At 42.1% G+C, this 12,873-nt stretch overlaps 2 protein-coding genes across 2 annotated transcripts; one reads left to right on the forward strand and one right to left on the reverse strand.

Moving 5' to 3' along the window:
• Positions 1 to 416: 416 nt before the first annotated feature.
• On the forward strand, positions 417 to 6,864 carry atad1b (ATPase family AAA domain containing 1b). Its single transcript, XM_084485766.1, has 10 exons — positions 417 to 456; positions 1,342 to 1,530; positions 1,906 to 2,004; positions 3,177 to 3,297; positions 3,674 to 3,874; positions 3,978 to 4,084; positions 4,432 to 4,521; positions 4,613 to 4,663; positions 4,975 to 5,108; positions 5,681 to 6,864. Exons 2-10 carry the CDS (start codon positions 1,357 to 1,359, stop codon positions 5,799 to 5,801), a joined length of 1,098 nt encoding a protein of 365 aa, XP_084341892.1. The 5' UTR covers positions 417 to 456; positions 1,342 to 1,356; the 3' UTR covers positions 5,802 to 6,864.
• A 1,485-nt stretch (positions 6,865 to 8,349) lies between these two features.
• Positions 8,350 to 12,626, reverse strand: minpp1b (multiple inositol-polyphosphate phosphatase 1b). Its single transcript, XM_084485754.1, has 7 exons — positions 12,131 to 12,626; positions 11,658 to 11,849; positions 11,158 to 11,352; positions 10,722 to 10,819; positions 10,352 to 10,482; positions 9,869 to 10,002; positions 8,350 to 9,455 (listed from the first exon to the last, which is right to left on the reverse strand). The coding sequence occupies exons 1-7, from the start codon at positions 12,516 to 12,518 to the stop codon at positions 9,187 to 9,189; spliced, it is 1,407 nt and encodes a 468-aa protein (XP_084341880.1). The 5' UTR covers positions 12,519 to 12,626; the 3' UTR covers positions 8,350 to 9,186.
• Positions 12,627 to 12,873: the final 247 nt, after the last annotated feature.

The raw sequence follows: 12,873 nt of genomic DNA on the forward strand, positions 1-12,873 counted from the left end.
AATATTATATAAGATTGACACCAAGTAATCAAATTAAATATAGCATTACAGATACTGATAGAAACATTAAATGTGCACATGACACAAGACATGCACGGCTTAGCTGTTTGACATACATATTATCTGTTCAAGTTTGTTCAGCTAAAAATAGAAAACGGGATGACAATATTTATGGCAACATTAACTCGCATGACGGGTTTTGGCTTCCAGCGAACATAGGACAGTTGTTTGTGCCCGTCCCACCGCAGGGAGGTGTACATGTTGGTTTCATAGAGAGTAGTGTTTTGTTATGTTCTTTTTCCTTTACTTTCCCTTTTTTGTATTTTCTATCCGATGACTCCCCAGTCCACGAGGTGGCGGTAACGCACCTACACACCGGTCGTTAGGTACACCTGCCTGTACATGCGAAGAAGAGATTTACATGTCGAGCAGAATACTACATGGGAGTGTGACGAGGTGAGTTTCCAGAACTGTTTCCTATCCAAACGACAAATTGATCGTTTTCATAAACCGCTTCTTCTACATACGTCTATTATCAGTACGCTGCTTTCTTATCTCATGTGTCCCTGAACGCCATATTCTGCAGATGATCTTTAGAGAGCATGCTTGTTAGAAGGTCAAGCTAACGCTAGCGACCCACCAACTCAAGCTGATATTAAAGTTTCGTTTTCACTGTAGTCTGTTTCCTGTAAAAAAAAAAAAGGGGTGGGGGGAAGCACGTTTATCTTTCATATGTTCTGTTCAGCAAATTTGTGTCTTGTCAACATTTAAGAATGGTAGTTGATGCAACTGCAACCAGATGTTGCATGTATTTGGATACGAAGCTATTATCTCCGAGCGAGTCTTAAACAGGTTTGGTGTTGGAAAACCGAAAGTAGAGAATACATATCTAACAACAGTTTCAAACATTTTAGGAATTCTGTCTAATTCAGAGTATAAAGTGGCGATAACATTGACATATGCCCAACCAAATCAAAATCTGACACATAAACAAATCCAGTAAATATATTCACGAATGTTTAGTAACCACAAATTGTTAATAATTATTATGCAACAAATAAGCAAATAAGTGTGTTCTTACGTCATGTATTCGTCATGATCTCTAATGACATCGATCTTACCTCCAAGTTTAATAACATAATTGTAATAATATATAGGGGGCAACATACTTAATATTATGTTTGTTTTAAAGTCACTGTTTTTGTTATGTTGATTTTGGTACAGTATGATTCAAATACATTTAATAGGTGTTCAGCTTGCTAAATATTACATAATTTATAAATGTGTGTGAGAAGGGAATGCATTTTTCCACTAAAGTACAAAATGCGTTTTGTCTTCCAGGGCCATCTTTGAAAGATGGTTTTAAAGGAGATTCCCACTGAAAGTATCACTCGACCCCTGGGACGTAATGAGGTCCTTGGCTTGCTCTTTCGCCTTACCATATTTGGTGCTGTCACGTACTTCACAATAAAATGGATGGTAGATGCCATAGATCCCACCAGGAAACAGAAATTAGAGGCACAGAAACAGGTACTGTGTGTGTGTGTGTGTGTGTGTGTGTGTGTATGTGTGTGTGCAAATGCTTAGCAAATATACTATGCAGAGTGGCTGTACATTCACACTTCACTTGTAGAAATGGTTCCCAAGGACCAACTTGACCAACAAACTCATATCCAGTATAAATGGGGGGTGGACATCCCTATAACTAATATATTCGACAAAAATATATATAGATATATCACAGTTATTTTAAACTACGAGCTAGTGGAAATGTAACGCATTGCGACTTAAGCCTAAAAATGTTTGGCATTTCTTGTTTTCTTTTTGATTAAATACGAACCACATACACAGCTGTCCACCATATAACATATAATTCTCTCTCTCGTTCTCTTCCCCCCGTGACAGGCGGAGAAGTTGATGCGTCAGATTGGAGTCCAGAACATCAAGCTGTCTGAGTATGAGATGAGCATCGCAGCGCACCTGGTGGACCCCCTCAGCATGCAGGTACACACACACTTACTCACTCTCATTTGCTCAGTGTGCATGGCACACGGGCCCAGGGCTCTGCGCTGACTTTTTACCCTGCGAGCACTGTGGTGTTGCAAGGTGTGCAAAAAAAGGGGCACAGCTAAATAAAATAGGTGCAGGGTCGAAATAGAGGGATTAATATGTTACTTACAGTAAAGTAGCTTATGTGTCTGATGCCATTTATTTAAGTGAAAAATGATCACGTGATACACAATAATAACACAAATAAAAAGTAACCGGACCATTGCATATCATCAAAACTGATTCTCAAACAGATTTCTAAACAGAACCTCAAATTACAACCATATCTGCAGTCTTGTTGCCGCTCATCGCAGCGAGGTCAACGGTCCGGTTTTAGGATGTGGCCTTGTGATTCTATTGCAAGAAGCAGTTGCCAGATACAAGCAGTTGATTTATTTACAGCTCTATTTGACCCATCACTTGCTGCAGCACTAGGGGCAGTGGGCAGCCCTTTTTATTGCACCCAGGGACCAACATCCAGTCTACTTCTTGTTCCTTGGCCGAGTGCACATGCAGAGGTATTAACCTAACATGTAGGTCTTCATGGACGTTATGGTGTGGTGGGAAACTGGAAGGAACTCACATTAACACGGGAGAACATGCCAACTCCACACAGAATGGGTCCCGCCCGTGGGGTGGAACCCAGGACCTTCTTGCTGTGAGGCAAGAGGCACGAAGTTGTGAAGTGGCAGGGCTGAACACTGGGCCACCCTATTGTGGAGGGCTTCTTTGAGCATTTAAGGCTGACTGCCTCATAGGTATAGGTGTGATTAGAGATTCTGTTCTTAAATGTATGCTTGTCTCCTCATCGTGTCTCCTCCCCTTGTCTCCTCTTTACTTCTTATCTCATCCTCTTTTCTCTTGCCTCCTCACCCTACCCTTCCCTCTATTCTCTTCTCTTCCCTCCGTCTCCTTTTCTCTCGTTCGCTTGTTTCCTTTCTCCTCTTGTCTATGTCTCCTCTTCTCGTCCAATCGCTGGTTCTCTCATTGTCTCGTCCTCCTTGTGTCTCCTTTCCTTGTCTATATTTTATCCTCTCTCTCTTCCCTTCTCTTCTCTCCACTCATCTTATACGCTCTGTCTCTCATTCTCGTCTCCCTCCCTCCACGTCTCTTCTCTCTGTGGGTAGATCACGTGGCGGGACATTGCTGGCCTGGACGAGGTGATCACTGAGCTGAAGGACACGGTCATACTGCCTGTTCAGAAGAGACACCTCTTTGAAGGATCCAAACTCCTCCAACCGCCCAAGGGTAAGAAGAAGGAGTGGAATTTCTGACTTGACAGCCATTGTAACATAATTGATTTGAACTGAACCATGCATCAAAATGATTTATTTTAGCTGCCTGAAACTATGGAACCAGTGTCCTCTTGTGCCGAAATTTGCCACTGGACACTGGAGAAAGCAATAATTATATTTTGCGCCTATTTCTTTCATAATTCTTTTATTTACAATTAAACTCTGACCAATGATTTTGAAAAATTCTAACCAAAAACTAATCCTTGAGAATCCTATATCGACATATCTTTAGTATAGTTTTAGAGTACATGGTTAATTCTTAAAACAGATACATTCATGAATGAGTTTTTTTTAAATCTTAAACTGTCTCTCCCTTCGTGGTGCTTTAGGTGTCCTGCTCTATGGCCCACCTGGCTGTGGGAAGACTCTCATCGCCAAGGCGACAGCCAAAGAGGCGGGCTTCCGGTTCATCAACCTGCAGCCGTCCACGTTGACTGACAAGTGGTACGGCGAATCCCAGAAGCTGGCGGCTGCTGTCTTCTCACTGGCTGTCAAACTGCAGCCGTCGATTATTTTTATCGATGAAATAGGTATGTGACAAGCACACACACACAGCCCACACACCACACCACAGACACTACATTTAGATTTTGTGAAGCCATGTCATTTCATAAGTGGTTGGTTCTTGTTTAGACTCGTTCCTGCGCAGCCGCTCCAGCAATGACCACGAGGCCACAGCCATGATGAAGGCCCAGTTCATGAGTTTATGGGATGGCCTGGACACCGACTACAACTGTCAGGTATACGCTGGTTGTTGTACTCCTAGGTTGTAGACATGGATTTAGGAATAAAAAGGAGCTCCCCGAAAGTAGCTAAACTGGACTCCCCTCCCCTCCCATAGCCAAGCTTCTGTTTTTTGGATCACTCATTTCGAGTCTGAAATCAGTAGTATAATTTACGGTATATTGCCAGCACTGAGTTTAACCCACAAATGTCCAATATCTAATGCATTGAATACAAATAGTTGACTTTGGTGGGGCAGTTGTATTGCCATTTCATCTCCATTGTGTTCTTACCATCTTTTCTTCCTTCCAAATGTATTTCTCGCTCTCTCTATCACTCTCTCTATATCTCTCTCTCTCTCCAGGTAATCATAATGGGGGCGACCAATCGTCCTCAGGATTTGGACTCTGCCATCCTCAGGAGAATGCCCACCAGGTTCCACATCAACCAGCCTGTAAGCACACACAACACCAGCACAACGCAATGAAACAATCCATAGCGATATGCGATTCATGAAGTGAAATCCTCTCTCCCGCTTCTTCCAGGGTCTTGCGCAGAGAGAGCAGATTCTCAACCTGATCTTGGACAATGAAAGCGTACGTACATTTTTTTCAACACTGAAACGTAATTGGCTGTCACATCGAGTCTTCTGGAATGCTAGAATGCCTTCCATGTTCAGTGAGACACAACTTCACAGACATAAAAGAAAGAATTGCCGAATTGGATTATTTTGTTTACGAATGAAACTAACCCACGTCATCCAATGATATGAGTCGCTCAGAGATTGTGTGTGTGTGTGTGTGTGTGTGTGTGTGTGTGTGTGTGTGTGTGTGTGTGTGTGTGTGTGTGTGTGTGTGTGTGTGTGTGTGTGTGTGTGTGTGTGTGTGTGTGTGTGTGTGTGTCTCAGGTGGAGGAATCGGTGGACCTCTCCGACATTGCGCAGCAGGCCGAAGGCTTCTCAGGTAGTGACCTCAGAGAGATGTGCCGCGACGCCGCCCTGCTCTGCGTCCGAGACTTTGTGCACACGCAGAAATCTGACAGGTACCGTGACGGATGACCCCCCCACACCACATGAACCCCACGCCACACCACATGACCCCCCCCACCCCACCCCACATGAACCCCACGCCAGATGACCCCCACACCACATGACCCCCTCCACACCACACCACACCACATGACCCCCCCCCACCACACATGACCCCCCACACCACATGAACTCCACACCACATGACCCCCACGCCACACGACCCCCCACACCACATTACCCCCATGCCACATGACCCCCACATCATGACCCCCCCCCCCCCCCCCCACGCAACATGACCCCCATGCAACATGAACCCCACACGACCCCCACACCACATGACCCCCACTGCTTGTTGTTTCAAATCATGCAAATCACCAGAGAGTTTAGTTCAAAACCATTGGGAGCAGTAGTTCAGGAAGTAGAGGAATCTGTCTGTCAAAGGGAGTATGGTTGCTGGTGCGATGCCCTGGCACGGCCTCCAGATGTCACTGTCATGAGGGGTATTCATTGTGCCATGGTTCAAATACAATTCAGTTACCATCGTGTTAAGTACATGGGTCCTTTCTGTCCGTCTCCCTGACAGTCTGACAGAGGACTACATCCGACCCATCCAGCATTCAGACCTCGAGAAGGCCATCGGCAAGATGAGGAAGTCCAAGTCTGCTGCGGGTCAGAACCCCCTCATGCACATCGCGTTGGACTGAAAAAACCCTCACACACATACACACAACCGTATGATTTATTTTATGGAATATCATTGTGTAATTTGATAAATAATATACTGCTCATACACAGCGTTTTACAAACGCGTATGGGAAGGTGGTGGTCTTTCTGACCTCCGTTGTCCCTTAAGTTGTCTGCCCGTTTAAAGTGTTTAAGACTGTTTTGTCCCCGCACGTGAAACAGATGCGAAGTAGGAGTATTGATTGCATCTCTGTGTATTGACGGCGTTCTACAGTGTCAGGGTCTAGAAAACAAAGGATCAAACGTGCAGTGAGTGAGGCATAATTCTTAATACACAATTGTTTTTACTAACTTCCTCTCGAGAGATTACATCATTTAAGCCATTGCCAACTCACTCCAAATAGTGTAGTGTTCAATGGCTTTTATGCAAAGAGATATTCATATTTCCCGGTCCTTTCTCAGACCAAAAATAAATTGTGGATATTTGAAATGATCATTTCAGTTGCTGTAATTGAATGGCACGCAATAATGGCAGAAACCTTCCATTGATGACAAAAAATGTACATTGCCAAAGTAGTTTTATTTATGCACCATTAGGAAGTGCTGTATATGGATTGTGTGCCATTGCTCGTGACACACGGTATGCTTATATTATTTAATCTACTGAAGACTCACTGCTATGAAACCTAATCCTAAAGTGACGCATTAGAAATCAGTAAATAACGCAAGATTGTGGGTAAAAGCAAAAATGCTTGTTATGCTAGATTTCAACAGAAGCAGGACACACTGGAAGTTTGATCAATTGTAAATGATTGTCATTAAACATAATGTATGTGGTATACTTAAATTGAAATTTTCTTAGTTCAATAAAATATTATGATCGGAGAGCTTCAGATCCTCAATAGAGATTTGTTATTTGTCTGCTTTTGCTAAATGTCCAGTCACAAAAATACATATTTTGGTCACATTCGTGCTAAGGTTTTTTCAGTAGAAAATCTGTTCATGTTTTCTATATCCATGAAGTGTACTTTTGATTTTTTTACGTTCCGTGTTTGAATAAATGATGTGGGTTAAGAAAAATAAGTAATCTTTCAGCATCCAGGTTCACCCATACACGAGTCATTCGCTTCTTGCAATAGCAGTTTTACCTATTGAGTTATGTAAATGCTTGTAAATAGGGAACATATTGTGTAAAAAAAAAAAAAAAAAGCACTTGAACTGATGTTTTACATTCTAAGTTAAAGGTGGACAGCTTGGAGTTTCAACTCTGTACAGTTTTTTCTGATTGCTTAGCCACCATCTTTGAATGTTCGGTTATTTTGCAAGACTAACCACAAAACCTTACACCAAACCAACAAAACATGAAACATCTCTTGCAGAAGCAAAAATTCTTTACAACTATTTTGAAAAAAAAAATACAAATAAGGAAAAACTTATTTATTCTTTTCTCAATGTGCTTTTGTTTGAGGAGTGTTTTGAACTAATACTCCTCAAACAACATGCATAATATTCTTCAATAGAAGAATTAGTCAATGTGGAATCGCAATTGGAGAAATTGTGTAGCACTGTAGAGGCCAATGCGCACATTTCTGCTAGGAGTGTTATTCAGTTGCAAAATGAGTGGCAAGAAGTGAGATGTGTTCAGTTTTGCATAACATTTTTTATGCAAAACACACGTTATGGTTCTAATGTTTGCTATGATGAACTCAGTTCGGCTTACTTGGTGAAAGCATTGGCCAGTATTAATGGTTTCAGGGACAGTGTTTCAAGAATCACATGTTTTAAGCATTCAGGAAAAAGGCAGATTTTAAAGTTGATGTGGAGGATTATAAATTCATGGAAGAATTATTTTAATATTTTATGTAAAACAGGTAAAATTCCAATGTGAGAATGCACTGTCAAAAGAGCACTGCTTTCTATGGAGGCCATACTGATGCATTACCTCTAAGGAACTCCACAGAAGGAGAAGGTTTAATTGTGTATTTTCCTTGTGACTACGATATAGAAATAAAGCTATTGTGGATGCTTTGAGTAGGCTGACATTTTCAGTTAAAGGGTGTTTTTATATTTTTGTCAATGAGCTGGTGTGTGATGATTTTATTGGTACATTAAAAACACATACGATGCAAATGTTTTGTCCAATGCATCACTCAACTTTTTAAAAGTGTGTGTGTGTAGTGCTGACTTTGTACAAACACTTTGTACAACATGTCTTAGTAAAGTAAAGAGTGATTTAAATTGGTCTTAAAATCGCAATGTGTAACATTAAAACTTACTCGTAGCTTAAAATGACTTGGACGTATCTCAATGCTGTCAATGCTTGACGATAGTGATTTCAATAATGTTATCAATAAAATCACATCCTATAAATTATATATTCTACAATTAAAGAATGCTTGCCACACCAAAAAAACCCTCCCACAAATGCCTCCAAGCTAGCCGATCTACACTAGTTTGCGTCACAGTTACAGTTGGTTAGTGGACAGAACACAGAACACAGTTTATTTAATACCAAGTCTCCCGCCCATTAACTGGAAGGGGCTCAGTCTTGTACTTTCAGACTTTAAATTGAATTATTTTAGTTACATTTTTTTATTACAAGTATTACATTTTGATTTGACTAGCTATGTAATTGTTATGCTGCTTCCACTTTTGAATTCCAGTTCAGAAACTTAAACTAAAGATCAAGTTTACCTAATCAACAAGAATATTTATTAAAGCTTGTAATGAAAAAAGGCACATTTTGGCATTCATCTCACAGCTACAATTTCCATAGAAATGATCCCAACACCAAAAATCGATTGGCTTAAAAACTACTGCAAACTGGTATTTCAAGATAAAAAAGCTAGTTAAAAGAACTACTTTGGTAATGATCAAAGCAATATAGTAAATCCCAGTGTTTAACTGTAAAAAAAAAAACAATGACACACTCAAAAATCCAACTGTAGAAAAATAAGTAAAATGATGTAACAGTATTGTATAACAATACCGTTCATCACTTCATTATAATTGCAATATGACAAAATCCTATTTTTTAACCAATGTCATGTGTAAACTTAAAATATATAAACTTAAAATATCCCAAAATCAGTCAAAATGATAACGAATCTCAAATCCCACAATATTTCAATACAAAATCCAAGATTAAATACCCATACCATAAATATAAAGCTTTTCATGATCAAAATGGACCTGGCAGCCTAAAAGGACCAGTAAAATATCTGACCTACCTGAAAATACCTTATAAAGTCTGACCAAAAAGGTAATAAATTCTGTACAGTGAGAGTCTTACTCGAGAAGAAGTGTCAAGGCAGTTTGCAAAAACTGCTGCCGTATAATACCCCTTTGAAGTTCATTCAGAAAGGGATTGACCTGGAGCTCCTCTATTGGTGAGCTGTGAGCTTTCTATAGTTCAGTGTTTCCATGGTGACCACGATACTGGGGCTGGATTCCAAACTCACACTCCTTCTGGAGGTCGCATCCCTCCAACAGCTCCCGGTAATTCTGTCGAACTTCACTGTACAGGGGCATTCCTGTCTCTGATGTAACCCCCGGGAATCGAACCGGCGTCTCGTTCAGGAGGAACTGGACTCGGGGTCCGTCGCGACAGTCGTACAGGATGAAGAGCATGTTGGCTGCGTAGGGGACAATCTCACTCGTACGGAAACTTCTTCCTGAAAGAAAAAGAAAGAGGGGGGGAGAGGATTCATATTTTAAAAAAGTTGTTGAAAAATATGTTTGATTTACTACTATGATTAGATTTGTATACACTTACAATGATGCAAAAACACACAATGCAATGGAAACGCACACAATATATTATAATAAAAACAACACATGCACACACATTTTGGGAACAGGGTTGGTTGTACGAGGGTCTTCCAAAATGGAGCTTAATGTAACAGGTCTAATGACGGAAGGTCAGACACCCACCACCACTACACACACACACACACACACACACACACACACACACACACACACACACACACACACACACACACACACACACACACACACACACACACACACACACACACACACACACACACACACACACACACACACACACACACACACACAGTACCGTGCTGTTGGGAGTAGTTGTCTGCGGTGGGCGGGGCTGGGTCCTTGTAGAGGCCCAGCAGGGACAGGAGGGGGAGCAGCGTCTCACCGTGCCCCACCTGGACGGTCACGACCTCGGACAGCTCCTGGCCCAGCCTGGGCGAAGGGGACCGACACACAATGAATAAACAAACACACAAACAAACCGGGCAGGAGATGTTGAGGGTGATTGCACCACCCACAGAGGCTTTTTTTTTTTTATTAGAGAGAGACACCGGCTAAATGTGTCAACACATTTTTCTTGACAACATATTTTCTGTCCTTCATCATGCATCATCACCATCATTTTCGACAAATTGTTCATCAACCACTTGAGTTGGCCACCATTGTCTGTATCTTGTCATCATAGCACGTCATACAAACTAACCTAGTTTTTTCCAGGTGGTGGATAAAACTGGGTTACAGTAGACGGAAAGATGCAGACAAAAGCGAGCGAGTGAAGGACCTGAGCTGCTGGAGGGCCAGCTCCAGCCGGTTGAACAGGTTGTGGAACAGCACACAGCTGGACCTGCTGTTGATGCTGTGGCCGTGACCCCTCTTCCAGTACTGCTTCAGGTCATTCTTATACTCCAACACCTGGAGAGAGACAGGGAGAGAGAGAGAGACACACGAGAGAGAAAGAGGACTTTGGATTACAGATGGAATAAAAACGGAGATGGGATTGTCAGAACAGCTGAAGAACCTAGGGGTAAATAACCTCCAGACCTTTGTCTGCTTACCTTATTTCTGTACTTGTACAATATGAATAATATATGTAACAATGACTATGCAGTAGTACGCAATGTGTCCTCCATGGGGGTGAACGATGGCCGTACCTTGGCGTCTTTCAGGTCGAAGAGGTGGCACCATGGGGTGTGCAGGGACTTGATGGCAAACTCGTAAGCACACAGGAAAAACGCCGCCTCCACCATGTCTGAGGGTGGGGGGAGCGATGAGTAATGCATTACCCGACGCTGACCATAATAACCTTACATGTTCTATTCTGGGATCAAGCCCAGGACCTTTCAGATGGTGTTAAACATCCTAGCCTCTAAACCCCTAGCCTCTTTCCCATATCTATAGTCACATGGGATCGCTGACAACATTGTCAAGAGTGTTGCCGATCCCTGTGGACACCGCTCTTTTGTTATCTTTGTGGGTATAGCTTCTTTCCGCAGGGCAGAGTCAACATCAAACAAGGCGTGCTATTTGCCTACAGCCACATGACATGCGTGTCCCTACGAAACACTGAAAGGGTGTTTTAGGCCCAACCTGGCGTGACGCGTTCATAGGGCATGTTGAGTTTCCGGGCCATCTTCCTCCGAATGTCTCCCACCTCCGGCCCCTCTTTGAACTTCTTCACCTCCGCCAGGGCAGTCTTGTTGTTTTCCACACTTTCCACGAAGCCACGGCAGTGCTCAAAGAAACGCATGAGTTTGTCGTTCACCTCATGTTGATACCACACCTCTGGAAGGATGTGGGTGAAAGATGATGATCGTGATCATGACCACGGCATGATCGTGTCAGGACAGTGTTGTGGCTTATGGCATTCAACCCCCAACCACAATGTCTGCACCTGTAGATGAACTTGAGCAAGACTAACTAATCTGCTCATTAATGTGATGTATCTACTAACAATAGGGCTGCAAGTCCCTTTGGATTACAGTATTTGCCTAATAACGAAAACAGTAGCAGTACAAATAGAGATAGAGAGCAAGGGAATCAGGTGTTTTACATACAGTTTTTGTATGAGCTCTTTGTTATGTTCTTACCTTCCAGCCCCCAGTGTTTGTGAAGTCCTTGTTGAAAGGCCTCGATGCTGTCAACACACCGGTGCTTGGAGCTGGTCTGAAACCTGATACGTTGATGTCTCAGATTTGCTTCGCTGAGCAAAGACGGAAACAGCTTGGACAATCGCACTGCCAAATATCTGTGGTCGTCTCTGCCTTTCTCTACAAGTTTGCCTGGAGGTTAGGAGGACACACAAAATGTATTGAGATCCCGGTGTAATACAGGGTGAAAATAGAATTGTTTTGATCATTTGAATGAAAGGTTTCACGCATATGTAGGCATCCCTGACAAGCCATCTTTATTCACTTTGCATAAAAGCGTTTAAAGGACAGCGTTGGGAAGCGGGAAGCGTTTTTATGACCAATATATGCAAAAGGAAAAGACTATGCACCGTTTTTACCAAAGCGATAGTGACAAGATCATGATGACTAACATTCTTATCAGTTGTTCTTACCATCCATGTCAACAGTATACCACATCTTCCAGGAGCTTTTGATCTCGTCCAACCATGTTTCATCGTTGGAGGCTTCGTTTACCACCAAATCATAAAGGCGTTGCATTTTCTTTATGTTTTTAACGGTGGGATATCTGGTCCCGTGTCGTATGATTGCAGTTACATGAACGGGCTTACACTCAGATGAAGGCGGAATTAGAAGCGATTTATTGACCGATGTAATGTCGTTTAACAAATAAGGGTTGACTTCTTCATACCGCCCTTTCGTTCCAAAATATTTGGCTATCGACGGTATATTAGAGTTTGTGACAGAGCAGTAAGATAGTCGAGTCAAGGCAAGACTGAAGGTGGTCAAAATTAAACTTTGTTTTGATAATATGCTTGTCATTTTTCGATTCAAATGCACGGCTGTTAATATATGAAAGAGTACGTTTGTCTACCTGATTAAATGAAAAACGAGTCTAACTCGCTGTTGCGTGTCTACTTTCTAGTTGCTTTGTTGATGTTCCGTGTGGTTGTCAACTTTGAACTTTACACTAGGCACCGCTGGCCGCCTAAAACGTTTCCAGGAGTTCTTGGGAGTCAGGGGAAAAAAATCCCCTTTTTAAGGATCCTAACCCTATTCTTAAAAAGGGGATTTTCAAAAGCATATTTTCATTGCGTGTTTATTACAATTGTAGTACTATTATTTTATTTATATCAAAAACAAGAAATCCTCTTGTCCACAGAATGTACAGTTTTGG

Source organism: Micromesistius poutassou, assembly GCF_964030765.1.
Source record: "Micromesistius poutassou genome assembly, chromosome: 21".
Classification (NCBI taxonomy): Eukaryota; Metazoa; Chordata; class Actinopteri; order Gadiformes; family Gadidae; genus Micromesistius; species Micromesistius poutassou.

Coding starts and splice junctions, on each gene's coding strand:
- atad1b (XM_084485766.1), top strand. CDS start 1,357: ATGGTTTTAAAGGAGATTCCCACTGAAAGTATCACTCGACCCCTGGGA. Junction 4,085..4,431: donor ACACCGACTACAACTGTCAG/GTATACGCTGGT, acceptor CTCTCTCTCCAG/GTAATCATAATGGGGGCGAC. Junction 4,522..4,612: donor GGTTCCACATCAACCAGCCT/GTAAGCACACAC, acceptor CGCTTCTTCCAG/GGTCTTGCGCAGAGAGAGCA.
- minpp1b (XM_084485754.1), bottom strand. CDS start 12,518: ATGACAAGCATATTATCAAAACAAAGTTTAATTTTGACCACCTTCAGT. Junction 10,483..10,721: donor TCGACCTGAAAGACGCCAAG/GTACGGCCATCG, acceptor GTCTCTCTCCAG/GTGTTGGAGTATAAGAATGA. Junction 9,456..9,868: donor CAACTACTCCCAACAGCACG/GTACTGTGTGTG, acceptor TTTTTCTTTCAG/GAAGAAGTTTCCGTACGAGT.